The 27,721-nt window shown below is 53.8% G+C and overlaps 1 protein-coding gene across 4 annotated transcripts in view; it reads right to left on the bottom strand.

Moving 5' to 3' along the window:
- The window catches only part of KCNT1 (potassium sodium-activated channel subfamily T member 1), a gene marked incomplete at both ends in the record, with an annotated part of 80,905 nt that overhangs the window by 20,645 nt on the left and 32,539 nt on the right, over positions 1–27,721 (bottom strand). For 2 of the 4 annotated variants that reach the window (XM_083876039.1, XM_083876040.1), the window contains 4 exons: positions 655–754; positions 1,743–1,822; positions 9,846–9,887; positions 19,774–19,922. In XM_083876039.1, coding sequence (XP_083732165.1) covers positions 655–754; positions 1,743–1,822; positions 9,846–9,887; positions 19,774–19,922 — 371 coding nt within the window. Of the gene's footprint in view, positions 1–654; positions 755–1,742; positions 1,823–9,845; positions 9,888–19,773; positions 19,923–27,721 lie in introns of those variants that run through there. The other 2 variants (XM_083876038.1, XM_083876041.1) reach the window with 1 other exon arrangement.

Genomic DNA, 27,721 nt, shown 5'->3' with positions numbered 1-27,721 from the left:
AAATGGAATCCCCTGAGCTGCAGCTGTGCTAAACCTCTCAAGGATGAGCATCTGTGTCCTGCTTCACTCTCCCAGGTCTGAAAGCCCCTTCAGAAGGTGCAGATGTACTTGGTAGTCTGTAGCCTTTACAAGGAGAAAATCAAATTGCCAATTCTCCAAGCTTTTGGGAAAAAAACCCCACATTGTACATGAGCTAAACAAAGCAAGGACATTAAAAATAGGCTTATACTGAAATCCAGCACAAAACTGATGTGTGGAATCATCCATCACCTCAAGGATCCACACAGCACAACGTATTTCCCTCTCAAATGCTTAAATGGGATTTAGTGTTGATGTCTTCAAGGGCATCAGCCTGCAGAAAGTATTTGCATGGTGATGCCCTGGAGTCACTGAGCCCTGGCCTGTGTCTGAAGGCCACACTGAGCCCCTGGCAGAGTCAGACAGAATTTGGAAATGGACGTGACCTGAATTTTTCCACCATGCACAGCACAGGACCAGCAGACACCCCACACCCACCCGTGGGCTTTGAGCCTGGGAGGTTTTGTCCAAGAACCAATTCCAAGAGCTGGGGGGAGAAAACCCATCCTCACAGCTGCAGCATCCACACCGAGCTGTGGGCTGGGCTGGGCAGCCCCGGGGCCCTGGGGCACTCACCAGCCAATTCCCTCCTCGGGGTTGTCCAGCAGGACACGCACGATGTACAGGAGGCACGTCAGCAGCTTCAGGGAGAAGTTGAAGAGCCGGATCCTCAGGCCTGTGGTGGAGGGGGCAGGGATGGGGCAGCATTCCTGGGCATCCCCAACAGCCTGGGTACCCTGTGCAGCCCCACAGCACAACCCCACAGCCTGTTCACAGCCCCACAGGAGCCCCCTGATCCCCCCAGGAGCTGCAGGAGCCCCAGGCCAGCAGCACTGCCCACGCTTTGCCCGGGGCTCCTGCCCAGTGCCACAGACACAGGAGAGCAATACAGAAATAAAGAATGCTGGATCAGCTCCTTGCTGACCCCAAGAGATGTGAGAGGCAAACGAGGAGCTGCTGGAGTGTGTCCCCCTCATTAGCAGGCACCCATTCAAGAGCAGCAGACCAGCACTGACCACATCACAACCTGCTTGCAGGAGCAGGGACAGGGAGGAAAAGCTGCTGCTTTATCCACTCTGCCTCCCCAGCCAGTTCACGGGGTTATTACTCAAATTACAAGTGAGAAATTCATCACATTTTCATTAAAAACTTCCCCCTGGGCTCCCTGTTGTGCTGCACTCCAGCTTTTTAACAAGACAACAGGATGCAGGGAGGGAAAGAAAACTCGAATTTATAAATTAACGAGCAGGCCCCCTCCAGACAGCTAATGACATCTCGGAGGAAGAAAATAAAAACACCATTAGTCAAGTGGAGACTAATCCCCATGGCTGCAGAGGGAGTGGGTAACTCACAGCCTGCCCTGGCTGTCCCCACAGCCTCAGGGAAGCACATTGTGATGGGGACATTACTCCCAGCTTGTCACAGCTGTTTGTCACCCTGTGCTGTCCCCAGACAGCAGAGGTGGCAGGGGGCTTCCTCTCCCCCCCATGCAAAGCGTCCCCCAAACCGAGATGGCAAAACAGCCACGAAAAAAGGGACCAAGAGGCGGCAGCAGCCCCGGGCTGGGGACACGCGGGGACAAGGCCACCAGCAGATGGCAATCAATGGCTTCTCATCCCGCAGGACACAGCGCGGCTCTCCGGGCCCGGGCACGGAGCACTCACTCGACCGCTGGTTCTTGATGAAGAAGAGCTTCAGCCGCTCCTTGAAGGTGTTTTCGTTCACGTAGAACTCGACCTGCACCCTGCGGGAGAGACCCCCGAGGGGCCGGTCAGTGGGTGGGGTGGGGTGGGGTGGGGTGGGGTGGCCGGGCAGAGCAGGAGCCCCCCAGGAGCCCCATGTCCCCCCATCCCAGCAGGGGGATCCCACAGTGACCCCGGGCTTGGGCTGTCCCGCAGTCCCAAAGCAGCAGCAGCAGCCGGGAGCCCCAGGGACCCCCAAAGCTGCAGATGTGACCCCAGGGCCAGCTCTGCCCGGGGCCCAGGGACCCCCAAAGCTGCAGATGTGACCCCAGGGCCTGCTCTGCCCGGGGCCCAGGGACCCCCAAAGCTGCAGATGTGACCCCAGGCCCAGCTCTGCCCGGGGCCCAGGGCTCGGCTTTCCTTCACACACAACCAGCTGACGGCAGGGTTACAAACTGCTCCTTTCACAACCTCCAAAACCTCCCAGAAAAGCAGCGGCCTTGGAGCAGCCTCTCCCTGATTTATCTGCTCCTGCAGCAGGCCAGGAGCTGGTGAGGACGGTGTCCCCAATGTCCCTAGGGTGTCCTGGCTCTGTCCATGCCCTGGCTCTGCCTGGGGAGGAGAAACACTCAGCATCGAAGCCGTTAAAAAACAATTCCGCTCTAGAAAGGAGAAAATTTCCCTTTGTTGCTAAGATACCACACTTGGTCATTCCAGAAAAACCCAGGAGCTGACAACCAGCTCCGAGCATCTCCCGGCATCCAGGACCACTGCTCTGACTCGTGGCACGCCAGGGCAGAGGGGACACCGGCCAGGGCAGGGGGTCACCGGCCAGGACAGGGGTCACCGGCCAGGGCAGGGGGTCACCGGCCAGGGCAGGGGTCACCGGCCAGGACAGGGGTCACCGGCCAGGACAGGGGTCACTGGCCAGGGCAGGGGGGCACCGGCCAGGACAGGGGTCACCGGCCAGGACAGGGGTCACCGGCCAGGGCAGGGGGTCACCAGCCAGGGCAAGGGGGCACCGGCCAGGGCAGGGGGTCACTGACCAGGGCAGGGGGTCACCGGCCAGGGCAGGGGGTCACCAGCCAGGACAGGGGTCACCAGCCAGGGCAGGGGGCACAGGCCAGGGCACTGCACAGAGTCTGGCGGGGAGGAGCAGCGGGTGAATCTGGAAATGTCCCGTTCACATCTTCCTCAGCTTCTCCTGCCAGCCCCACATTCCAGCTGGATGCTGGATGGGACAAAAGCTCCCCGAGGCTGGAGGCTCCTCCCCAGGGATGTCAGCAGGGTGTGGGATCCTGGATGAAGGAGTGGGGGCAAAGCTGCCCCCAGCTCAGCTCATCCACCTCTGGCGGCACTTTATAAACGCCCGCAGCCCTTTGCAAACTCATTATTCATCAGCTCAATGGCCCGGCTCCTGCTGAGCGCCACTGAAACTCCAGAGGTTCCTCCTGCCTCGGCTTTAGACTGAGCAAGACAAAGTCTGCTCCTTCCTGTCCGGCCCAGAAAGGAATTAAGCGCCGTGAATTAGCAAATCGCTTCCCCTGCTCGCTGTTCTCAGCGAATCCTGAGGAAGCGCTCCTGTTATTACTTCTTTTTGAACTGCTTATTAGGTCATGGAGACCTCATTAACCAGGCTGTTCCCTAGCCCGGGCATGGATCAAGGTGAGGCAATTCCCGGTGACACTCGCTGCCATCCCTCTCCATCCCGCAGGTACCAAATCCACGATCCTGATTTATTGGGAAGCAGCCGCTCCTCGCTCTGACACGGAGGGATAAAGATTTACCGAGCATCCGTGCCCAGCTGATCAGGCAGCACATTGGGACAGGGTTTTTCGAGACCCTCATTGCTGGGGGGTCCCTCATGCTGGGCGCCACCTCAGCCAGTCTAAGGCTCTGCACCTCACCTGGTTCACCAGCAGAAGGGAGCAGGGATGGACAGCCCAGACCCCAGTGCAGGGAGAGAGCAGGAGGATTTACAAGCCCTGGCTCATCAGCACAATGATCAAAAAGTGTTGGGCTTGGGATCAAAAAGTGTTAATGCAGAGCCTCAAAGCCCAGCTCTACACGTGTTAAAATTAATCGTCTCCAGAGCCAGACTCGGCAAATCATTTTTCCTGTGCCAGGGCATAAATCAGCTGTCACAACTGCTCACAACGCTGCACACAAGATAATTGCTCCTTCTCCTCATTAAGGATGCCCAGGAAGTGCTGGGAACTGGCTTTCAGCTCCGACAGCAGCACCCCATTCATCAGAGTCCCCCAGGATTAAGTGCCTTGAGGAGCTGGAGACTTCAGGGAGCACGATTCCTCTGCCAGACTTTTGTCTGGTATCAAAGCAACAAACAGCAAAATAAATCTCTGTCACCAGACAGACGGTTCACTGATCTGTAGAGCTGTGGCCCACCTCGAGACAATGACTGTAATTGCTGGTGGATAAAAGGACTAAATTATTAGATCTAACTTTTTATGATGAAGTAGCCCACGTTTTCATCCATCCTGATGGCTGCAGGAAAGAAGGAACACTGGGAAAACAACAAAGCAACAAAAAGCCATGTCTTGACTGGGGGGGACACGGTGTTTAACACTGCAAAGAGATGAAGAAATAAAAGAATGTGGAGGGAACACGTTCCTGTGCAGACAACCTGCCAAGGCTGAGCCCCAGGTCTTTGTGGGGTCCCACTCTGCAGGTAAATCCAGAGGGGTGGCTCCTCTCAGGCAGCAGCACCATCCCAAAGTATCAGAGCTCCTACTCCATTTCCAGCTGAGGGAAGGAGATGATATCATGTAAAACCTACCCTTTAATTTCATTGTCAGGGAGTTAACTGGAGATAAAAATCAAGCAGAACTCTGACTGCATTATCACCACCCCAAAACACACTTTGACAGCTCTGCCTTCACAGCAGCTCTGCCGGGACGGGCTGTTCAGAGTGAGCCCTCCCTGCTGCCATGGATGGGCATCCTTCTCACCTGGAGCATCCTTCCCACATGGAGCATCATCCCCACCTGGGACACCCTTCCCACCTGGAGCATCCTTCCCACCTGGAGCATCCTTCCCACCTGGGGCATCATCCCCACCTGGGACACCCTTCCCACCTGGGGCATCCTTCCCACCTGGGGCATCATCCCCACCTGGGGCATCATCCCCACCTGGGACACCCTTCCCACCTGGAGCACCTTTCCCACCAGAACCATCCTGCCCACCTGGAGCACCCTGTCCACCTGGAGCTTCCTTCCCACCTGGAGCACCTTTCCCACCTGGAGCACCTTTACCACCTGGAGCATCCTGCCCACCTGGAGCATCATCCCCACCTGGAATATTCTTCCCATCTGGTGCATCATCCCCACCTGAGGCATCCTTCCCACCTGGAACATCCTTCCCACCTGGAACATTCTTCCCACCTGGAGCATCATCCTCACTGTCCAGTCATCCTCCTGCCAGCCCATCCCAGGCCACTGCAAGGGTGACCAGCTCCACAGGCAGCCCACAGCTCCCTCCCCTCACCCCCTCTGAACCCCCCCAGGCCACGCAAACAACGATCCTGGTACAAGTTTAGTTACAACCCCTCTGCTTGGAAGTGTAATTACTGCTATTATGCACTTCATCATGCCTGAGCGACTCCGTTTTCTTTGCTGGGTTATTTATTGTACTTTATTAATCTAAGATTAGAGACAATTTGTTGCAAGATGATGAGTTCCCAAAAAAAAGACACAATAGTTTGTTCAGAAAAGTGCAGGATGAAAGGCCAGGATGAGCACATAGCAGCCCACTGGCATTAAAATAGACACTGAGGAGCACAGCCCCTGCTCCTGACCTGCAATTTCCTCAGAGAGTTGGGATAGTTTTCTTAAAAAGGAGGAAAACACACACCAAAAAAATAACCTATACAAGGATGAGGAGGTGGAGATATCCCCCAAATTCTGCATCCATGGGACACTCACATGGGCAGTGGGGCACAACCAGCTCCTTCTGACCCCCACAGGCTGTGACAGCCCCTGGGCTCAGCCTGAGAGCTGAGACAGCCCCAAAATCCAGCAGCCAGCCAAGGGAGGGAGCTGCCAGCCCTGCCCCAGGCCCTGCCCAGAGCCCCCTGCTCCTTTCTGCAGAAGGACTTGCCTTCCCAGCGTGGTTTTGCTGGATTTTATATCAGACACTTCGTGCCATGAGAAGCATGTCTTCAAATAAATAAAGCTCTTGACAGGGAAAAAAGCCCTCAGCCTCTCCCCACAGCTCCATTCCTGCCCCTCACACTTCAGCTGGGTGGGAAATGCTGGTGTTGGCACAATCCCAGGATGGGTCAGATTGGAAGGGACCTTAAAAATCATCTTATTCCAGCCCCTTCCACTCCACCAGGCTGCTCCCGTGCCCATCCAACTGGGGACAATTTCTGGTCCCAGGAAGCTTCACAAGGAATTTCTCCCATCATGTAGCAGGATGCAAACAAGACCCTTCAGATTTTTATTTTTTTTAAAGGAAAAATACCCAACAGACCAGCAAAACCCAAGAAATCTCTGCAATCTCTGCCAAGGCAGCTCAAGTGGGACCCCACTTCACCCCTCCACTCCAGCTCAGCCCAGAGGACAGCTCTGCATCCTCCATGCAAACCCACACTGGTCAAACACACAAGAAATGCGGCTGCAGCCACGCTGGAATTACAGAAATGTGCTGCTGGCCCGGCTGGGCTCCCTGGGGATGGGCACCAGACACAGCTCAGAGGAAGGTGAGCAGCAGGGCTGGCAGGGCAGGGCAGGGCAGGGCTGCAGCATTTCCTCTCCCAGCACCCCCAGGAGGCTGCAGGCTGCTCTGAGGGCACCGTGCCATGGCCGGGCTGCCTCCAGCCCTCACTCAGCCCCGGGAGCAGCCGGTGCCAGCTGGAACCTGAGCACAGCCCAAATCCTTCCCAAATAAACCACAAAAACCCGCCAGGCTGGGGCTCAGCTACCTGCTGATGGCAGCTACATGAATACCCAGCAGCTCCAGCCCTCCTGATTCCCTTTGGGAAGTTTTTTTCCTTTTTTTTTTTTTTTTTTTTTTTTTTTTTTTTTTTTTTTTTCTTTTCCCGATGGTGAGGCGTGTTGGGACAGAATCTACAGCGGGACGGTGACAGGGGCTGAGCTCTGTGCCCTGTGTTTGCCATCGGGGACAGCTCCAGCCGAGCTCCCAGAGGGGGATTTGGGAGCGGGGATGGGAATGGCTGCACAGCTGTGCACACAGACAGCCTGGGCGCCTGCCAGAGGCGCAGACACCGCGAGCTGCCCCCGCGCTCAACAAGCAGTAATTGAACAATTACTCCAAGGAGGAGGGGCTGCGCTTTGGGCAGGGCAGAAACGGCTTCAAACCGGGCCGGGGATCGCCCCCGGGGGCTGCTCCTGCCACGGCGGGGCCCTCCCGGTGCCGGGGATGCTCGGATCCGGCCCTGGGGCAGGACTGATGGACACGCTCCCCGGGAGCGCCTCGGCTTCTCCCGGGCATCATCACACACCCGCCGGGCTCCCCCGCTGCAGCGGCAGCTCCTCCGCTAAATATCGGGGATGTTTGTAAACCACAAAGCAGCAAACAGCCAGGGAGGGACGGGGGGCTGGGGCTGCCTGTCCCTGCTTTGGGCAGGGAAGGGCAGAAGGGGGGGTCTCACTCAGGTCCTGAGAGAGGTATAGGAGAGCACTGGGACACCTCTGGCAGGGTCACCAGGTATTGCAGACACGGCAAACCTGCCCACTTTTAGTGAATTTTGTCATCCCACATCCCTGGAAGAGCTCTCCCCCTCACCCCAGAATCCCAGGTGACCCTCAGGGATCACAGCAGTGTCTGGCCCTGAGGTGCTCACAGGTCACACATCAGCCTGTGACAGGCATTGTCACACCCACCATGGCACAGCCACCGTGACACCATCACAGCCGCCACTGTGCCACCATCACAGCCACCATGGCACTGTCACTGTCACAGCCATCATGGCACTGTCAGAGTCACCGTGGTATCACCACAGTCACTGTGGCATTGTCACAGCTACCATAGCACCATCACAGCCACCACTATGCCACCATCACAACCACTGTGCCACCATCACAGTCATCATGGCACTGTCACTGTCACAGCCATCATGGCATTGTCACAGCCACCACAGCACTACCACAGCCACCATGGCACTGTCAGAGTCACCATGGTATCACCACAGTCATTGTGGCACTGTCACAGCTACTATGCCACCATCACAGCCACCATGGCACTTGTCACACCACCATGGCACTGTCACACCAACCATGGCAGTGTCAGAGTCATCATGGTACTGTCAAAGTTGCAGTGGTATCAACCACAGTCATTGTGGCACTGTCACAGCCACTGTGGCACCATCACAGCCACCACTATGCCACCATCACAGCCACCACGGCACTGTCACAGCCACCATGGCACTGTCACAGCCCCGTGGAAAGGCAGCTGCCCCTCCTGGCTCCTGCAGCACCAGGAATGAGTTTTCCTGGCACTGCCCACACCGAGGCTCATCACAGACCACAATCAGCAGAGCTGAGTCCCACATCAATTAACACTGCCCAGGGAGCCAGGATGATGCTGTGGCACATTCTGCCCCTCAAACCCAAGGACTTGTTTCTTCAAGGTTTCCTGCATTTACCATGGGAATCAATCAGAAAAAACCCATCCTGTTTTATCATGGAGCATGGTTTTTTTGCCCAAAGAAAGAATTGATATTGCCAACCACTCTGCAGCAAATTAGACCCAGCTGGGTGCAGGTAATGTCATCCTGGCTCCAGCAGTAATGCTGCAGTTTTATTTTTGGGGATGAAAAGCAAATTCCAAGCAGTCACTACAGGAAAAACTCTGCCCAAGTGCAGGTTTGGCCTCCAGGGCCATTTATCTCACATCATGCCCTGGGCTCATCCCACAAACCCTCATGTGCCAGAGGGACAAGGGCTGACACAGGCTGCAGGAGAGGATCCATGGGCCTGAAGAGATGTAAAAGAAATCTCCTGCTTGACTTTTAGCTCTTTTATAAACATACAGTTTTTTATTAGGGAGGACATTGCAATGGAAATGGGATTTTTATCGATTCCCCATTCCCTGAAGGCAGCTGTAATCCCTCTCCAACTGTGTGGCAGTTGCAGAGCTCATTTCCAGGCACCAGACCAAATGCTGGAGGAAACAGGGACATGCTCAGGGGTTCAAGTTGTAGATAATAGAATACTTTGGGCTAGAAGGACTTTAAAATTCATCCTGTTCCACCCACTGCTGTGGACAGGGACACCTTCCACTATCCCAGGGTGCTCCAAACCCCGTCTAACCTGACCTTGGACACTTCCAGGATGGGGCACCATCTGCCATCCAAGGTTTGTATGGTGCTCATGGACTTGCTCCTCAATGAAATAATTCTACTGAAGGTTAAAACCCCAAAAGGGAAGCAGCAACGGGATGTGTTTCCTTTGGCCTATTTGTTTTGCAACACTGGAGACTGACACTCATGAGTCTGCTCCAGTAATTGCTTGTGCTGATGAATCTGCATTGTTTAATTAGGGCTGTGCATGGAGCTCATCGTTAATGGATAATTGCCCATTTGCTGCTATCAATTCTTCCTCAAGAAACTTGTCTGTCCCTGGGAGCAAAGGATGCTCCCCGTGGTGGGAACTGCTGAAGGATTTGCTGCTCCCATACACAATTCCTTGGTGCCCCGAGCAGTAAAGGACAAATCTTGTGCTTATCAGCTCCCTGAAAAGCAGGATCATCATGGAACCACAGGCTGGTTTGGGTTGGAAGGGACCTATAAAGGTCATCTGGTCCAGCCATGGGCAGGGACAATCCCACTAGACCAGGTTGTTCCAAACCCCATCCATCCTGGCCTGGAAACTCTTCCAAGGATGGACCATCCCCTTTAATCCACGGTAATTTAGAGCCAAGGTCAAACACTCTTCTCAGCAGCAGGTACTGCCCAAAAAACTCATCTCACCACGCGCCCCAAACACCCCAAATTCCAATGGGGTGATTTTTGCCCCCTGGAGGGCAGGGTGGTCCTTTCCCCAGAGCAAGGCGCGGTCCCCTGTCCCTCCCCGCGGCGCCGGGGGACGCGGGCGCAGCACTTACTGTGAGAAGGAGGAATCCACGCTGAAATCCTCGGCGTGAGGCCTAAGAGCGAGAGCAGCACAGAGGGTGAGGAATGCCCCGGGGACCAGAGGCCACCCAAGTGCTCAGCCGAGGTCACACCACGCCTGGGACATGGCCCTGCTCAGCTCCCTGGGATACTCTGGTGGCTTGGCCAACTACAGCCCCTCTAAGGATTCCTCTCCATGGATAAAAATGGGGTTTATGCCTGGTTTATGCCCCTTTTTTTAAAAAAAAATGAGTCACTGCTCTGCCTCTGATCGGTGCCACACTTAGTGCAGAGAAATGAGACTTTGAAGGGTTGCTGCTTTCAGGAACTCAGCACTGTGCCCCTCTCCTGGGCTGGTTTTACAGACACCAGTGATGAGCAGAGAAGGGAAAAGAAAACAGAATAAAAAAATAAGCCAAAAATCAAATCAAATAACAGAGAGGAACAATGAGGGTGATGAGGGGTTCGAGGCAAGGGGAGGAAGAACACAGAGAAAAACAAGAATGGGTGGGAGGCAAAGGGCCTGTGCTCATGTACTGTACATCTCACAGACAGACAGACAGACAGCACAGGGCTGTCAAACACAGCAATTACAGCTGCAAAGCAAAAAACCCCCTTGGGAAAATGATGTTGTCATCAGGACACCCCTGGGATGGCCCTGGATCCCCATCATTGACTGAGCCTGAGCCCTGCCCTGTTCCAGCAGTGCCCTCTCTCCTTCCCTTATTTACTGCCAGCCAGGGACACCGAGAAATATCATCAAAGCCAAGGGGGCTGCTGCAGACCATAAAGATTTTTCTTACATTTTGCTTTTGCTTTACGAGTCCGCAGCACTCCAGCACAGTTCAAACTAAATAAAAGCAATAAATTCCCATTTCAGCAGAAATGTGAGCCCAAAAGGAGCTGATCCTTCCCTCAGCTATGAGCAGCAGCCTCCCTGGGCCAGGATTTATTTTGCTCCTGCTCCTGGGCTCTGGTCTGTGCAGAGGCTGGGGAGGAGCTCATTGCTCCTTCCTCTATCCCAGGTGAATATCCTTGGACATTCCCAGAGATGGGGCACCCTGTGCCAGGGGAGGATTCCTCCCCAGTATTTAATCTAGCCCTGCTTTCTCTCAGTGTGAAGTCATTCCCCCTTGTCCTGTCACTCCAGGCTCTTATCCCAAGTCCTTCTCCAGCTCTTTTGGAGCCCCTTTAGGTACTGGAGGGTTCTGTAAGATTTTCTCAGAACATTTTCTTCTCTGAGTTCATCTCCAGCCATCTTCCCTTTCTTCCCTCCGCATTTCCAGCTTTCTCCTGCAACCCTCCTGGAGCACTGAGTTAATTCACACCAAAGTGGTCTCTTGTCCCACCTCTCCCAGCAAGAGCAAGCCCTGGGGTGTCTCTGCAGCTGTGCCTCACAGCAGCCCTGGCATTTATTCCTGCCCAGATTTTCTCCAGCTGCAGAGCAGAGCCTCGGGAAGGAGGGAAGGAGGGAAGGAGTCTGCCAGCTCAGGCTCCCTCCAGCTAAATTGGATTATCCCACGTTAGCAGCAGGGGCTGTTCGGGCCCCTCCGCCTGCGTTTGGTTATGAACAGTGGCCTTTTCTCCCTCACAGAGATGTTTTTATGGGGAAAGAATCAGCAAATGATTTGGTTTTCTCCTAATCTGGTGCCAGCTGGCAGCCGAGAAAAACAGGAACAGGAGCTAATTCCAGCCGCAGAGAAACCCTCCTGAAAGCCAAACAGCAAAGGCACCAACCCACACAGATCAATGGGGTCCTGCAGAACCTGAGGGTTCTGGGGGACTGGGATGAGCCAGGGAGATCTCCAGGATTCCTTACCCCAAAGCCACGGGCTCGGGAGGAGAATAATCACCTCACTGACATGGAAGCACCATGAACAAAAGGGATTCCAAAGTCATGGATGGACATAAACCTCCCCAAGGGTGGTTTGGCCACTCTGTGCCATGGTTAAAGCACATGCAATAAAATAATCTCCCTTTTTTTTGGTTACAAAAAGCTGCCTTTGGCTCCCAAATGAGTGAAGTTTGTTGTGCTGGTCACAGAGGGAAGAAGTGATTTGAAGTATCCCACTGAAACCTCTCCTTCTTCCCACCAGGCACTCAAATTCTCACCAACACTCCAATTGCTGAGAAAACATGGAGATTCCTCTAATAAAACTAAAAATCACTCCAAATCTCATTTGGAAAACAGCTGTTTTCCAGACCCTAAAAACACTTTAACAGTGATTTACAACACACAGAACTAAAGCCACTTAATGGAGTCAGAAAGGTTACACTGGCTTTTAATGTGCTTTAGATAATCTACTTCAAATTGACCTTTTTTATTTCATCCAGGTCTGGCTCCAGGAGAGCAGACAAACCTCGGCTCGCCTCATTCCCATGGAAAACAAGGATGGCACAGGCAGGGACACAACCTCTGCTCCCCTGCAGGATCCAGGGGCTGGGAGGGCAGAGCTGTGCCCACACAGGGGGAGCTGAGGCCCCTTGTCCTGGTGCTGCCAAGCTGCTGGTTGGCACAAGAAACATCTCCCAGACAGAAGAGCAGAGCAGGAAAGGGTGGGAGAAAGGAGAGGAGCAGAGGGGGAAGGAACTTCTTGGCTGCTGCAGAAGACGGGTCTGCCCCCACCTTTCCAGCTACAGCCCCTGACAAAAGGGGAAGGTTTTATTAGAAGGTGAGGAGACAAAGGCACGTTTATTATTAGAACAAAGCCATAAGAAAGCTTGCTTATGTAAAAGAGAGAGCAATCACCTGCCCACCCATGCTGGAGGCAGCTCCTGGGCTGAGCAGCACCTTCCTCCTCAGGTCTGGCTCCAGCACCTCCAGCAAAGGCAGCACCTCCCTGAGCTGGGCAAGATGTGCACAGCACCCCTGGGCTCCAGTACCCCAAGAATTGGGGCAGCACAACCAGTTCCCTTCTCTCCAGGGGGGAAGGCAGCCAGCCCCAAGCCCCAGCTCTCCTCCAGCTCTGCCAGGGCACTGCAGGATCTGGGGGACATTTAGCTCTCGTGCCTTGTGCAGGTAATTTGAGAATAAATGCTGTCCCTGTGTTCCAAGAGCTCCAGGATGCTCAGAGGGACAGAGCAGCAAAGCACAGCAGCAGCTCAGCCCAGCTCACACAGGGACCTGTTTCCTTCCCAGCAAACTCTGCACTGTCACCACTGCCTCCCGAATTTTTGGTAAATGAAGAGCATTAAAAATTCACTTCTGGTGGTGCATTTCCTATTCAATTTACATCCATCATTTCCAAACAAACAAACAAAAAATTCATGCCTTGACTTGAAGCTGCTGGAAGTTGCAGACACAAGTAATGACCTGCCAACACCACTCTTGGCTCCAGGCTGCTTTAATAACCACTTGCAAGGCTCAGAGGCATTTCCAGACCAAGGTGGAAAGGCATTAAATCTGATGACCTTGTCCCTTAGCTCTGGGGAGGATTTAATGCCTTTTCACCCTGATATCAAAACGCCTTCAACTGAGGGTCAAGGCAGGGGGGTGAAGATGAGCCAAGCAAGGTAAGTGCCTGGGGAGGCTCCCCAAAGCCCTGCTCATCCCCTAGAGACAGGAGCTGCACCACGGTTCCTACCATACCGACAGTGAGAAACTCAGCCCAAAATAGCCCGATGTGAGAAGGACAGATGGGAGGAGATGAAAAAAGAAAGAAAAGAGGGGGAGAAAGAACGAGCAAGGGGAAGGGGAAAGTGAGAGGAAGAGGCACACGTCTGCTCACAGAGCCATGCGAGAGGGGAGGGAAGGGCAGCTCCCCTTCCCAGCTCTGGGATGACCCCAGGGAAAGGGGCTTGAGCCTCCAGCAGCCCTGGTGTGGAGGAACTCAGCCAGCTGTGCTGGTGGGCACCTGGAGAAGCCACCAGCAGCTCCAGGGACCTGCAGAGAGCTGCAGAGGTGCCACATGGACCGGCTGTGCTGCCACTGGCACAGGAGCTGCCACACGAGCAGGAGCAGGAGCAGGAGCAGGAGGCAGCTCACCTGCAGCACGGGCCCAGCTGCCTCCCCATGGCGCTTCTTTAACCACAGGAGCTCTTTTCCTTGGCATCCCTCTGCAAAAGCCACATCACAGCTCCAACACATAAAGTTTGGGAAGCAGCAGGCTCAGTGCCAGAACTGCAGCAGCACTGGCTGCAGCCAGACAGGCTGTTCCCAGCCCGGTGTCCAGACTGGCCTGGAGTTACCTTCCAAAAAGTTGTGCCTCTCCCAGAGTCAGCCACACATTCATGGAGGTTGGAAAGGAGCTCTAAGGTCATCAAATCCATCATCAAACCATACCCCCAGCACTGCCAAACTCACCACTGAGCCATGTCCCCAAACACCACAACCACACATCATTCAGATCCCTCCAGGGATGGGGACTCCACCTGTGCCAGGGCTGGATAAACCTTTTGGTAAAGAAACTTTGCCCCAAATTCAACCTAAATCTCCCCTGGCACAACTTGAGGCCATTTCCTCTTGTCCTAATGGTTGTTTCTTGGAAAAAGAGACCAATCCTACCTGACCACAAGCTCCTTTCAGGTCGATGGAGAGGGCAGGCACTGCCAAGCCTGGGCAAAAAGGCCCTGCAGGTGCTCAGGCTGGTCTGACACACAGCTCCCTGCCTTTGCTAATGAGCTAAATGAGTCTTTGCAGTCCTGACAAGGGATCCTTGTGAGGGAAGGGCTGTGGACAAGTTTGGAGGTGGGATGTGAGACCCTCATGGCCCACTCAGAGGGGTGTCACTCTCAGAACAAGCAGGAAAACCTCCCCTGGGGGAGGAACGTGCTGATCCCTGTGCCCTGATGGGACCTGATGGGACCTGATGGGAATGAGGATCCGAAAATAAACAGAGCAGAAGCCCAAGTGCCGAGTGTGGCATCCCGAGGTGAGGATCGTGTCTGCCTGTCAGGGCTATGTAGGGCACCGAGATGCTCGGCAGCGTGGGAGGAGAGCTCAGCACTTCCCAATCCCAGCACCCAGCCCGGGGGGTGGCAAACCATTCCTGCCAGAGGGGACCTGGGCTCTGAGGGGTGGAGACCACGGACACAGGAGCAGCCACAAACACATCCAAAGGCTGGAGGAGCTCAGGGCTGAGCCCCCATGGGACACGGGGGTGTCGGTGCTGTCCCTGAGCAGAGGAGCGGCTACAAAACCGGGAGGGTGAGCAGGGCTCGGGGCAGTTCCAGCAGCTCCAGGGCGAGGAAAAGAGGCCTTCAGTCTGCAGCCCGGGGTGGAATCGCTGCCGCGCTGATGGACGGCTCTGCTGTGTGAGGGATGGAATCGCTGCCGGGATCCGGGATGGATTTACATACTGCCCTGAGCTCCATTCCTGCCGTGATCCCGCCCCGCAAACACCCTCAGCATCCCCCAGAGAAGCGCCCCGAGGCGTGGGCAGTGCCACCTCCCCGGCCTGGCAGGAGAAGAGCCCAAGGGAAGCACATCCAGGGCTGGCAGGACAGAGGATGCTGAGCCCTCCACGGGCAGGGCTGGGAGGGCTGGAGCCCAAGGCTGAGACAGCCCGTGGGTTGGGCACTGCCAGGGCAAGGCTGGGAGATGTGGGCACAGATGAACACGCTGCAGCCAACAGCCACAGCCCAGAGCAAACCCCAGTGCCCCCCACCCAGAGAAACCCCCCAAAAACACCTCCCAGCCAGGCCTGCCCAGCCCAGCCCAGCCCAGCCCAGCCCAGCCCAGCAGAGCACATCAAAGCCAAAGTGCTTCATGAGCAAAACAGGTTGGATGCCCCAGATTGTCTTTCAGATCTTCTCCAGAAAGGCTCCCCCAGCGATGCTGGGTCCTGCCCCCCCTCACAAAGTGTCACTGATGTCCCCAGCCCAGAGAGAGCAGTGCAGGGGCCAGGTCTGGCACAGACCACCCTGACACCTCTTGGATTTCTGGTACAAACCCTCATCCCCAGCCAGGACAGAAGCTGCAAGAAACCCAAGGCTGGGGCAGGGCAGGGATGGGCAAACCCCACACAAGGGATGTCCCTGGCACAGAATTTCTCCTCAAAAGCTCCTCACCCAGAGCTGAGGCAGCAAACCAGCCCATTTATGGCATTTGCTGAGGGCACAGAGAGGGCCCTGAAAGGTCTTTGCTGGAAAAAGCTTTTGTTAAAGAAATGTTAAAAATGTTTCCTATAGAGAGCATCACCTGCAGAGCTCCTGCAGGGACTGAGTGGATGTGGGGGTTTCATTGGCCAGACTGGACCTCTCTGTGGTTCATTTCTGTGCAAGTGTCAGGCAAAAAATCCACATATAGCAATCCTGTTTGTTAATAGCAGGCTGCCCCTGGGGGGAACAAACATCCAGCGGTCAGAAATTCTATTTTCAGACAGGTTTGGGTGAATTCCTCACTCTCTGGAGTGCTTTACCTCCAAAGCATCCTGCATTAAACTCGGCCTAGCAGAGCTCTGCTCTTTCCCACTGAGGAGACTCCAGCACCTTGTTGACTGTAACGGGGCTGAAGCAGAGTCCCATTTATTCCTGCCAAAAATATCTCAAACTGAGAGATGAGGCAAGGCTGGGAGGGGTGGGAGTGAGCAGCCTGAAGGAGAAAGAAAGGGAGAGAAGGATCCAGCTGCTGCCTTGGGCTGCCCGACAGGAGAGGAGCAGCCAGACTCCTCTGGGACACACAGCAAAAAGGACAAGGGGGAACAGGTACAAGATGCAGCAAGGGAAAAATTATTCACCCTGAGAATGATCAAACCCTGCACCTGGCACCCAAAGAGGCTGAGAAATGTCCAGTGAGACGTTCAGAATTCAGCAGGACCAGTCCTGAGCCAGCTGGGACAACTTTAAAGCCAGTCCAGCTTTGGAGCAGAGCCCTCCAGGCCCTCTCCAAGCCCAGCTCTTCTGCAATGCTAATCTTCCTCCCTCACAATTCTGTTACAGGCAGCTCAACAAACACAACTGAAGGAGTGGAGGGGACACAGAGCCCTGCCAAGATCTGGGCAGAGCATCCAAACCAGGCACCAAACGGGAATGTTTGCAATCCCTGCAGAGCCTCAGTGTGCCCTGGGACAGGCAGTGGCCAGAGCTTCCCCTGCTTCCAGCAGAGCTGCACAAACAGGACGTGGTTATCTTGCAAAAACCTTTGTTTGTGTTTTTAAACCCGCACCGGGTGCTGCAGGGAGATCACCGGTCCTGAAATGGGATCCAAACAGATGTTTGCCTGTCCTGCCTCCTGCCAGCAGCTCCTTCCCAAGCACAGAGTGCTCCCTGGAGCTCGGCTTCCCTCCACACCTTTCCCTTTCAAACCCCCCCCCAGCACAAGAGACAAACCTGCCTCAGGAAAATCCTGGATGCAGGGAGCAGACTCAGCCTCTCCTGGCTGGTTCCAGGCACTATCACCTGGTGCCAGGGCAGTCTCAGTGCCCAGGCAGCTGGTCTGCAGGGAGCCTGCCCTCCCTGGCATGGCCAGAGGCTCCCAGTCCCATCCCCATCCCACATCAGCCCCTGACACACAGAAATAACTCCAAGCCTCTTCCACATGGGCAACCTGGGCTGGTCCCATCCCACCTGCAGGTCACCAGACACAGGAAAATATCCCTGCCCAGGGGCAGTTCTGAATTCCCCTTTTTACTCCCAAGCTGTAGAGTGGTTTTTCCTCAGATGAATTCAAATCCTTTCCTCCTGTTTTGACTGGGAACCCCTAAAAGCTTTGAGATGCTGCAATGACTCAGAGACAAGAGTAAGGAGGTAAATAAAGTAGGTGAGAATAAATTTCCCTGGCTTCAATCATCAGGAGGAATCATTTGCATCCTGCAGCACACTTCTCCTTCCACCCTCCCCTGGAAATTCACTCCCAGCTCCCGGGGACAATTGTCACTGATAACTTGGTGCTTGAGTCTGGCTCTGGGTGACACAAAGCATCTCAAACTCTGTTCATCACTTCCAAACCAATCCTCCTGCCTTCCCTGCAGCAGTGGAAGAGAAGTGCAGGAATCTCAGCCTCAATTACCCACTCATTGTTGGGAAGCAGGAGGTGCTGGCAGTGGGGAATCCAGACATGGCAAGCTGTGGTGTGCAGGGCTCTGCCCGCTGCCACGGGGGTTCAAAGTGTTCCACCAGCTCCTCTGCCTCACAGCAGCAGCCTCTGACAACAAGATTGCAGCAAATCACCAAAAATTCCAGTGAAACCCAGGGAATCTGGTCTTTATACAGCTCTGGGGTACCTTCTCTGGAGGGTCCACCAAAACACTGTAGTGATGTGACTTTTGGAATCCCCTCCCTCCAGATCCAGTAGTCCCCTGCAGCTTCCCTGCTTTGTGCTGTGCTCCCACAAAACACAGGGAGGATCAGCCTGGGATGAAGGTTTGGCCCCCTGGACTTGGGCAGGAATCCACCAAGCCCCTGGGTGCCAGAGAGGAGAAGCCCCTCTGGCAAGTTTAATCACTGCTGATCAGCAGGATGAGTTTGCAGCAGTCTCCCAGTTGTATTTTTCTGGCCCCTACACATCTGGTTTGACCACTGACCCTGTCCTGAGGGGACACCACCAGAACATGGAGGAGCACAGGAGCAAAGCTCCAAAGGCTTTGCCCACAGTGGTGCTCAGGATGTGCCCTCAGAGGTTCAGGTACTCCCAGGACAGATCCAGATTTTTTGCAGCAATGAAAGCAAAGCACAAAACCAGACCACAAACAGCACTGGGAGCAGACCCAGGATGTCAAAACCTTCTGAGACCACACCAGCTCTGGGGATTTATTCCCACTGCACCTGCACAATGCCCATCCTCAGCCTTCACTCAGAGTGAGAGCCCTTGCCTGGCAGAGCCAGAGGCAGCTCCCCACCAGCTCCCGGTGTTTGCTCACCACAGCCCGGGCCCCGGTGCCATCTGGAGCTCTGGCACACCACACCAGGGACACACTCACAGCTCCCCAGGGCACCAGGAGGACTCTGCCTCCTCCCAGACCTGGAGACTGAAGCATGTGCCCGGCAGGGCTGGGCACCGGCAGCAGCCACGCCGGTGCTCCCCAGCACACTCCTCCCTCCCCGGCTTCCCCGGCGGGCACCACAGCTGCTGCTCCTGGCTCCCTGCCACCCTCCCCCCAGATATGCCAAGAGGCACAAGCTGAGGCATTAATTCATTCCAGTCTAAAGCCAAACAAGTAAAATTCCCCCCTCCCCGAGCAGGGGAGCTTTCCCACCGTGCTCATTTGCACCAAATTGCATCCTAGGAGATGTACAGTACACAGTCACAGGTGAGGCAGCATGGATGGGCTGAGAGGCTGGGTAGATGGCGGAGGAGAAGGGAACAGAAAATGGAACGAACAGAACAAGAACTGAATTAGTGACATTTGCATCCTCATCGTAACCAGGGGACCTGGCTCCTTCTGAATCACTGAAATCCCCAGAGCAGCGCAGAGCGTTCTCCTCCTCCTGAAAAACAGCTCCTTCCTCTCTCTACACTCAGCTCTGTGCTTGCAGGAAGGCTGCAGTATTTCCTACGGCAGCTTCCTCTTTTTTTATTTATTTTTTTTATTGCAGTTACAAATAAATTATTGCTCAGATGGGGGGGACCGAGCATCCCTCCTGCCATGCAAACATGGTGCTTATGTACAGTGCGTGCCGTTAGCAGTGTAAATAAGCTTGGGGTTTATACTGCACAGGGAAGGTGCAGTGCAAGTTAACAGTGGTGTGTGGCAGCCCCACGGGCTCAGGCTGCCATTCAGACATGCTTCAGGCATATAAAAAAAATATAAAAATCAAGAAGCACCTATAAAAAATTTAAAGGAACTGGTTTCCTTCTGCTCCGGCTCCCTATTTCATAACACAACTTTGGAGCTGGCGTGGCTCTTTAACACAGCAATCCAGGCTTTGATCCACCACCCCTCCAGCCCGTGGAGGCACTAATCCTTTCCCTCTCATTTAAAAGATAAAAGGTGCTGCCTCCCCCGCCCAGTCTCCCCACGCACCACTGCAGTCCTGCAATACCTTTGTCCGACATCACTCCCCATGGATCCCATCCTCCGAGACGGTAACAAGGGGCTCACCCCGTGGACATCTTCTGTGGTCGCTGGTGGGACGGTTTTGACATGGGAATGGCTCTCTGAAGGGGAATTCTTCAGCTTGGCTCTTGCCATCCTGCCAGCCTCGGCTGCCTCTGTGACTTCCTCCTCTTTCCCCCCTGAACTCTCTCATACATAGCAATCCTCACCGCAATCAGTTTAGAGCTGTCGGCACGTACCATCTCCTTCCTTCTTCTCCTCTCCCCAGTCACGGCTGCTCAGTGGAACAATCCTGCCCTGTACATTTATTTTGGTAGTGAGGGGAGTCAAGGCAAACTCTCTGGCCTTGCTGCTGCTGCTGCAACAAATTTGGTGCAAAACCGCCGAGAAAAAACATCCACGATGCAGAAATCCTGAAAAGGCTTTGTTTGCTAAATAATGAAATTGCCTTGCCTGACTCTGTCAAAAGAAGGATTGCACTGCTCTTATCACCACAGGCAGGGCAGGGGATGAAGGATTTTTTTTTCCCCCATTGCTGTTTTTTGGTAGCAACATGAGGAGGAGGAAGCTATTTTATCTCATTCCTCAGTGTGCAGAGCAGCGTGCAGACTGCGTGCCAGGGAACAGACTCAGCAGGTTTGGCTCTCTCAGACACAAAGCAGCAGAGCCCTGTCCCCTCCTGAACGCACCCGCAGGGAGGAACTCACTGCTGCTCCCTCAGAGGGGCCAGCAGGGCTCAGTTCCTGCTCACCTGGCCTGGCAGGTGCCCCTGACCTGGCCCAGAGTGACTCACATTCCCCTCTTCAGGTGACAGCAAAATCTGCTGCTCCTTCAACACTCTTGGCATTGATTTGTCAAGATATCCAACAGAAAAGGGAATTCACCACGGCCAGGGGAGAGCTGAGCTGGAGAAAACACCTGAGTGCATAGGTGGGATTGGAAAGGGTCCTGTACTCTTCCCTATTTTGGGAATTCCGCAAGTCGAGAGCTGCTCCTGGTTGGTTTGATGGCAGCCAAGAACAAAAAGTGTCTTGAAGGTGCTGAAGCCTGTGTGGGGCTCAGGGCTCAGCACCACGGACAGCAGTGTCACCACAGCGCGTCACCCAGTTCCTGCCATCACCCAGCTCCTGCCGTGCTACCCCCAGTGTCCCAACCCCACCCCAAATTGTGCCAACCCCACCCCAAACTGTGCCAACCCATCCCAGCAGTGCTGCCCCACGGCCCAGCCCCACTGCAGGGCGGCGCTGCCCCTTTGCAGGCTGGAAATACAGAATAAATTCACTGGTGGTCACCACGTCATGACCTAAATCAGTGTGAATAGTCAGGCTCCACCACAGGATTTCTTTAAATGTTTTAGTACAAAAAGTCAACGTATTGACTGGCAGGGTCTCCCCAGAGCCTGGGACCTGTAGCTGTGAGGAGGTTGGCTGTGAGAGCAGGGCAGGAGCTGGAATGGGAATTCTGGGATCCAAAGTATTTCTCTTTCAGAATGAAAAGCTGACAATTCATTTTTGGCACAGCTCCACGCCCTAACCACACCTTCCATCCCCCTGCCAGGCTGTCAGAACACCCAGGATCACCGTCCTGTGCCAAATTCTGGGAGGAAAAGGCCAAACCTTGGCTTCCCCTGTCCTGCCAGGAGCTGTCAGGCAAAATGAACTCTGCTCTTCCCCCCAGATCAGCACTCACCCATCCCCTGCCCCACAGCACAAAGGCAGTCCCCAGCTGCCCTGGGAGGAGAAGCGAAGTCCCCATTTCCTGTTAACCAAATCCTGGTTTCCCTGCTCCCAGCATTATTTCTTAATGAGATTTCACCATCCGACAGACTTTGTTTCAGCATTTGGAAATGCAAAATGGATAAAAAACCCGCAGCCCTTTTCTTAATGTGCCAGCTTTCAGCGTACATTTAATTTCTTGTTTTGCCTCGAAATGATTCATTAGCTCAATACATTCATTTTCCACTCAAGTCATTCCTTTCTGCTTCATGGTTTCATTCAGACTCTTCAACTTATTGCTCCATATCTCTTTGCTTCAGGGTGTTGTCATCAAACACCAAAAATAATCTGTCAGCCCTCTGGGCTGGAGGGTGCCCTGATAAATCCTCCTGGACCACAGAGCCACTGGGATGGGGCAATCAGGTGTCACTTTTTGGATGAACTCTACATTCTGTTGTACTCCTAATTGCAGAAGAACATTAATATTAGGCTTGTGATTAGAGGTGAAAAGGGGCTTAGGCTTAAGTTATTCATCTCAGCACTAATGCCCTCACACAGCAGCAGGAACTGAAGAGGGATTAGGGAGAGACCTGGGGAATTTTTAACAGAAAATATAAACTCTGCTGTTGCACTTGTGCTGTGCAGGAGGTGACAGAGAGCACATCAAAGAGCCCCCGGAGGAGCTCAGATCCTGCCCACAGAAGCCTCTCCACGGAGTCGCCTTTTCTGTCAACAGCTTAAACACAAACCAAGACAGAAAAACCTGAGAGAGAGGGATGATCTGACACCAGGGCACGAGAAACCACAGCCAGGGCTGCGGGTCTGAGCAACCATTCCCCTTCTGGCGGAGAAAAGAGGTCGCCCAAAGCTGAGCAGAGCATCTGTGAGCCCTCAGAGTGACTCAGAGCGCTCAGCCCTGCCCTGAGCTGCCAGAGCAGCTCCTCTGCTGTGCTTCTGTCAGAAAAATATTCCTCTCTCAGCAATTCAGTGTGTTCCCTGCTTCACCTAAAGACCCAGAGCTCAGCAGCCTCTCCCCTCCCAGCCCTGACAGTCCCAGGCTGCTGTTGTGTCAAACAGAGCAGTGGGAGGAGTGAGGCAGAAACTCAGAGTGAATGCAGCCCAGTACATCCAGAACTCCCACTGCCTCTGGCTGGGGAGCAGCCTGTTCCTAGAAAGAGCCGTGGCTGTGTCACCTGAGCCAGCTCTGCAGGGACACGTCCCCTGCTCTCCTGCCCAGGGGACACATCCAGCCCCACTGAGCACCTTCTTTGTACAGCACAGGGAACCCAGGTGGGCAAAACCAACAAGACACAACCTCGGTAACATCAAAGCCCAAACAAGAATTCCTCTGGTCCAGAAAGACTTCCCTGGGCCAGCTGAATGCCAACCATCTGACTGCAAGCCAGGAAATCGATGTTTAATTTTAGTTTGAGAGCCCATTACAAAGTGCTGATTTCTCATTTCAGCATCTACATTATGCAGGGACCACTGCTGTGCCGGGGGCTGGAGGGATGGCTGGGAATTGCTGAGCAGCAGTTGCAGGGGTAATAATATTTCAGAAAATAAGATTAGGAAAGAAGCAGATTCCTCATTGCTCTTAATTGAATTCACAGCAACTGCATTGTTAAATATTTTCCCTTTTATCCAGGCCGCTCTCAGTCCCGACTGCCAAAAGTCCCTTTACTCACATATCCAACTTATTAATAATAAACATCCCCCTGTCCATTAGAAGTATTTGATGATACAGGAAGGGGTTGAGTTTTTCCCATCTTCAGGCAGACAGACCTGCTCTGTTCAGATACAAGCCAAGGGTGTTACTTTGCAGGACTTCCTTAAGGAAAGACAGGTTAATGCATTTCAAACTCTTGAAAAGCATCAGCTCTGCAAAGATCATCCCAAACCCACAAAAAGTAACCTGGGTGGGAAAACACATTTTTGAATCACTTTGGAAACACACTTTGGAGCACTGTTTGTGCTCACAAACAGTCAGAAGCTCACAGGAGATGCTTTCAGAGCTGCTGCTGTAAGGAGGGGCTGTGTTCATACAAATAAAGTGTTAACTCCAAGGACGCCGAGCTGAAAAGCCATTAAAGCTCATTATCATCCCTCCAGGAACCCCTGGACACAGTAGGCAACCAGCTCTAGGAAAATCACCTTTCCCTGCATGGCCCCTCTGTGTTTCTGTGCCTTTGCAGAGCAACCCTGCCCTCCCCTTATTTAATAACACCAGGGAAAAACAAGATCCCATGTAATTTATTACTGCCACAAACACCTCCTGCATTTCAAGACCCCAACAAATGTCACAGCGTGACATTATCAGCTCAATAAACTTCAGAGGGCCACTAATGCTCAGATAAATGCACGAAGCTGCCTGGCACAGCCTCTTGCTGGAGCGTTTTTCACAAAGTGCACATGCACCAGTGCTGCCCTGGAGTCGCCAGGGAATGCCCTACATTGTCACCAGGCACTCTGCAAAATTGCTTTTCGAAAGCTGCCAGTGTCTGGAGGTTGCCAAGGCTCAGGCAGAGCCCTGCAAAAATCACCCCCCATCCCACCGAGGATCCTGCAGCCAAGCCACAAAAAACCACCAGCTGAAATATTCCTCAGCAGCAGAACTGCCTGGAAATGTCTAATTTCTGAGAAAATCTAAAGATTTTATTTTTTTTTTCTCTATTTGTTAATCATTCTCTACCCCAACAGGAAGTTAAAATCACAGAAAAAGGAGCTTCTGCTTCCTCACCAGAATGTTTTTTTCCTGTGACATTTGCCTCAGTGAAAATAGTAAATTTGCCAGCAAGGAAAAAAAAAAAAAAAAAAAAAAAAAAGAAGAAAATAAAAAACTGTTGGTGCTTCATCCTCTTTCTCTGTGTAGAACTTGGCCTTTCCATCCCTGTGCAGTGCCAGAGCTGCTCCCACACACGAGGATGTGGTGCTTGGACACCCTCAGAACACTCTGAGACAGCCAGGACCCCCTCACCTCCTCCCCAACAGCACATCCTGCTCCAGGGTGCCCCAAGGAACCCTTTTCCTAAAGAAAACAGCTCCTTCTGCCAGGATTTTTGACTGTCCATCATCTTCTGGAATTACAGTTAGTGGGAGAGCTGAACTCAAAGAGCTGCAGCTCCTTTTACAGTCAAACATACAATACCAATACATTGATTAATGCAGATTGTAGGTATTAGAATACACAGCAGATGCCTGGGAACCCTCCCTGGGCAGCAAGGATGTAGGTATTTATTAATAAAAGTACTAAGGAAATACTTTTATCTATTGATCCCAAGTCAATTAAAAAAAAAAACCTTCTCTCCATTTTCTCTCCATTAGCCTGGAGAGGAAGGTCCTCCCTGGCCCACAGCCCCTGGCATGGCAGCAGGAGCTCAGCACTGCTGGGAGAGCCAGCAGGCCTCTGTCGAAGATGAAATTTAAATTACACTGAGGCTCAAATCCTTCCTGAGGGGTGGAGGATGACTCCTACCTGCCTTTCCCAAAGAGGGGCATCCTGAGCTCAGGGGCTGATCCCGGGGAGAGACACGGACCCCGCGGGGCTGGGGCTGCTGGGGCAGCTCAGGGCCAGGAGCGGCTGCACTTTGGAATTCAAAGCACTTTGCAAACGCGTCCTGCCCTGAATCCCCTGTGCCCTCTGTCCCCGGGGGTGCTGGGTCCTGCCTTCCCTGCGAGGAGAGACCCTCAGCAGCTGAGTGCCCGAGATAAGGGTGGATTTCCCAGGATTTGGGCTCCCTTTGAGGTGAATCCACGCGGCAATGGGCTGTGAGCAGCAGGGCAGAGCACAGAGAGCATCTCAGGGCTGCATTCACAGCTCTGGGTACTCACTGCCCGTTACTGCCACAGCCAAAACAACCTCCCCGGGCTCAGCACAAGAATTTCTCCTCTTCCCTGCAGGCTGGAGAGGGGCAGGATGCACCAGGGGGATGTGGAGCAGGACAGAGAGGAGGGGAAAAAAAGCCCAAAACTCAATGACTTCACAGAAGAGGTTATGCCCTCTTTGAGTCCTCCCGCTAAGAAACTGTTCAATGTCTGAAGTAATTATTTCAGTGGAATTCCTCCGTGCACCACACGGAGTGCAGTAATAATCAGAGGATGCTCAGGAGCTGGGAGAACATTCCCAAGCAATGGGACTTGGAGCAGCTGGAGAGGGAAGGGCAGAGGGAACAGCACAGGGCCAGCAGCAGTTTTCACAAACACCCCTCAGCACGACCCAGGGCACCACTAAACCCACACCGGGCCCTGCCTCGCCTTTCCCTCCCCCCTCTGCCCTGGCAGGGTTAATGCCTTTGCTCCACAGGCTCTGACGAGTTCCCTGAGAAGCCATCAGAAGGATCTACACCACTTCCAGCCCTCCTTTGTCTCTAGGACTCCTTTCTGGCATTTGTCTTTAAAAAGCAACACCATTCATATGAAAAGTTGATTAATTCCACTTGTTATAATTAGGCTCACAAATAAAAGCAGCTATTCCCCTCCTGCGAGCACGGGGGATAATGGTCCTTACCCTTCTCACGAAAACCTTTCGGTTCCAGGGGTGAGAAGCTCTGTACCCAGCACTAAGTGTTATTATTAAGCTGTCATTAAAAGCATTTCAGGAAAAGTTCACAAACTGCAGGGGTTTCTGTCATCACAGCATCTGGCTGGGACAGCAGTTGGGCTGAGTGTGGCTGCCAAAATCACAACGGCACCAAATTCCCTTTCCCCATCCAGCCACAGCCACCTTTGGAGGGGACTCACCTCCAAGGATGTCTGTGGGATCAGCTCCCACCACGGTGGGGCTGGGGGCCCCTTGGCATCCTGGCAAACCAAACAATCCCACCAGAAGAGAGCCTGGAGCGGGAGAACACGGATATTCACTGACACCATCACACATCCGCAGAAGCCTTTGGCCGAGTGGGGCCGCAGCAGGCACCAGCAGGATTTGCATGGCACAGGCACAAATTCACTGCCTGTGTTTTATTCCCTCGCTTTCCCTATTTAGCCTTGGCAGCTGAACCAGGCAGCAGCTCCTGCATCACCCAGCCAGCCCTCGGCAGAGTTTGGGAGACTTCTCCAATGAACCGCAGCAATGGAGTTTTGGGGAAGGAGGAACACTTTGGAAAGAAGCACAGAGGAGAGCAGATTTAGCAGCTGCAAGAGAGCTGGAAACAGAAGGAAGCCTTTGAAGAGCTGGGCTGATGGAGAGAGATGGAAAAATTATGTAAAGTAAGAGAACACATCCAGAGCTTGCAGGCAGGCTGCGAGCCCGGAGGGGGACGGGCTGGTACCAGAAGAGCCTTTGATTTCTCTCCTCTTCCCAGTGTTCTCTGCATTAACACCCCAAATGTTAACAACTTCCAAACGTTAGGGTCTGGAAGAGAGGACCCAGGACTCCAGAAACTGCCCAGTAATAGGAGCAGTGCCCTGAAATCTCCCTCCCAACGAGGCTGCTCCCACTGCCGGGGGCTCAGCCGGTGCCCGAGAGCTCTCTGCAGATGGATGGAGGGGATTCCCAAACAAAACCCCTCATTTTGGCAGGCGGGGGGCAGGGAGGGCAGGTCCCCTCCCCAGGTGGTTCCCCAGGCCCCGGCAGTGGGAGCAGCCCTTATGTAACCGCGGCGCGGGAGCCTCACGCTGGATCCCAGAACTGTCAGCGCAGCCTTTGCAAAGCCATTTTTACCTCTCGAAGTGTGGCTCATCAGCCACGAGCACGGAAAGCTGCAATCCCGGTGTGGGAACTCGGGGCTGCTTGGCGGGGAGAAGGAGAAACAGAGCACGCCCGAGCAGCTGCTGAACAAATCTCCCTTACAAAGCCGCGGCTCCCACCCCTGGGTGCGTTTCAAGGCAATGAGACCCCGAAGCTTTTCTGTGTCTCCCAATCTCTTCCTGCTCCTTTACAAAGCCGATGGCAGGTTAAAATGGCCGGAGGAAAAAAGGGAAGGTAAAGTGTGTACATGTCGCAGCTGTTTAAACCAGCGAGGAAATTAAAAACCCTCGGGTGAAAAATCTAAATATATATCTGCAAGGGAAGCATGAAAAGTCTCCAGGCAGGCAGAGCGCACAGTAATGAGGCACGGCCAAGTCACTTTTCCAGGTGAGTACATAACGGGGTCACTCTCTGCTTCCCAAGATTTAATGGGAGCGGCGCCGGGTCCTCTTTGCCCGGGCACAGCCGGGGCTGGGCAGCGCTCCCCGGGCGTGGGTCAGTCCCGGCTGCGCGGCCGGAGGAGCAATGCG

This window comes from Zosterops lateralis, assembly GCF_965231275.1.
Source record: "Zosterops lateralis genome assembly, chromosome: 20".
NCBI lineage: Eukaryota > Metazoa > Chordata > Aves > Passeriformes > Zosteropidae > Zosterops > Zosterops lateralis.
Note: the sequence above shows the minus strand (reverse complement) of the source record. Positions and strands in the feature narration are given on the sequence as shown.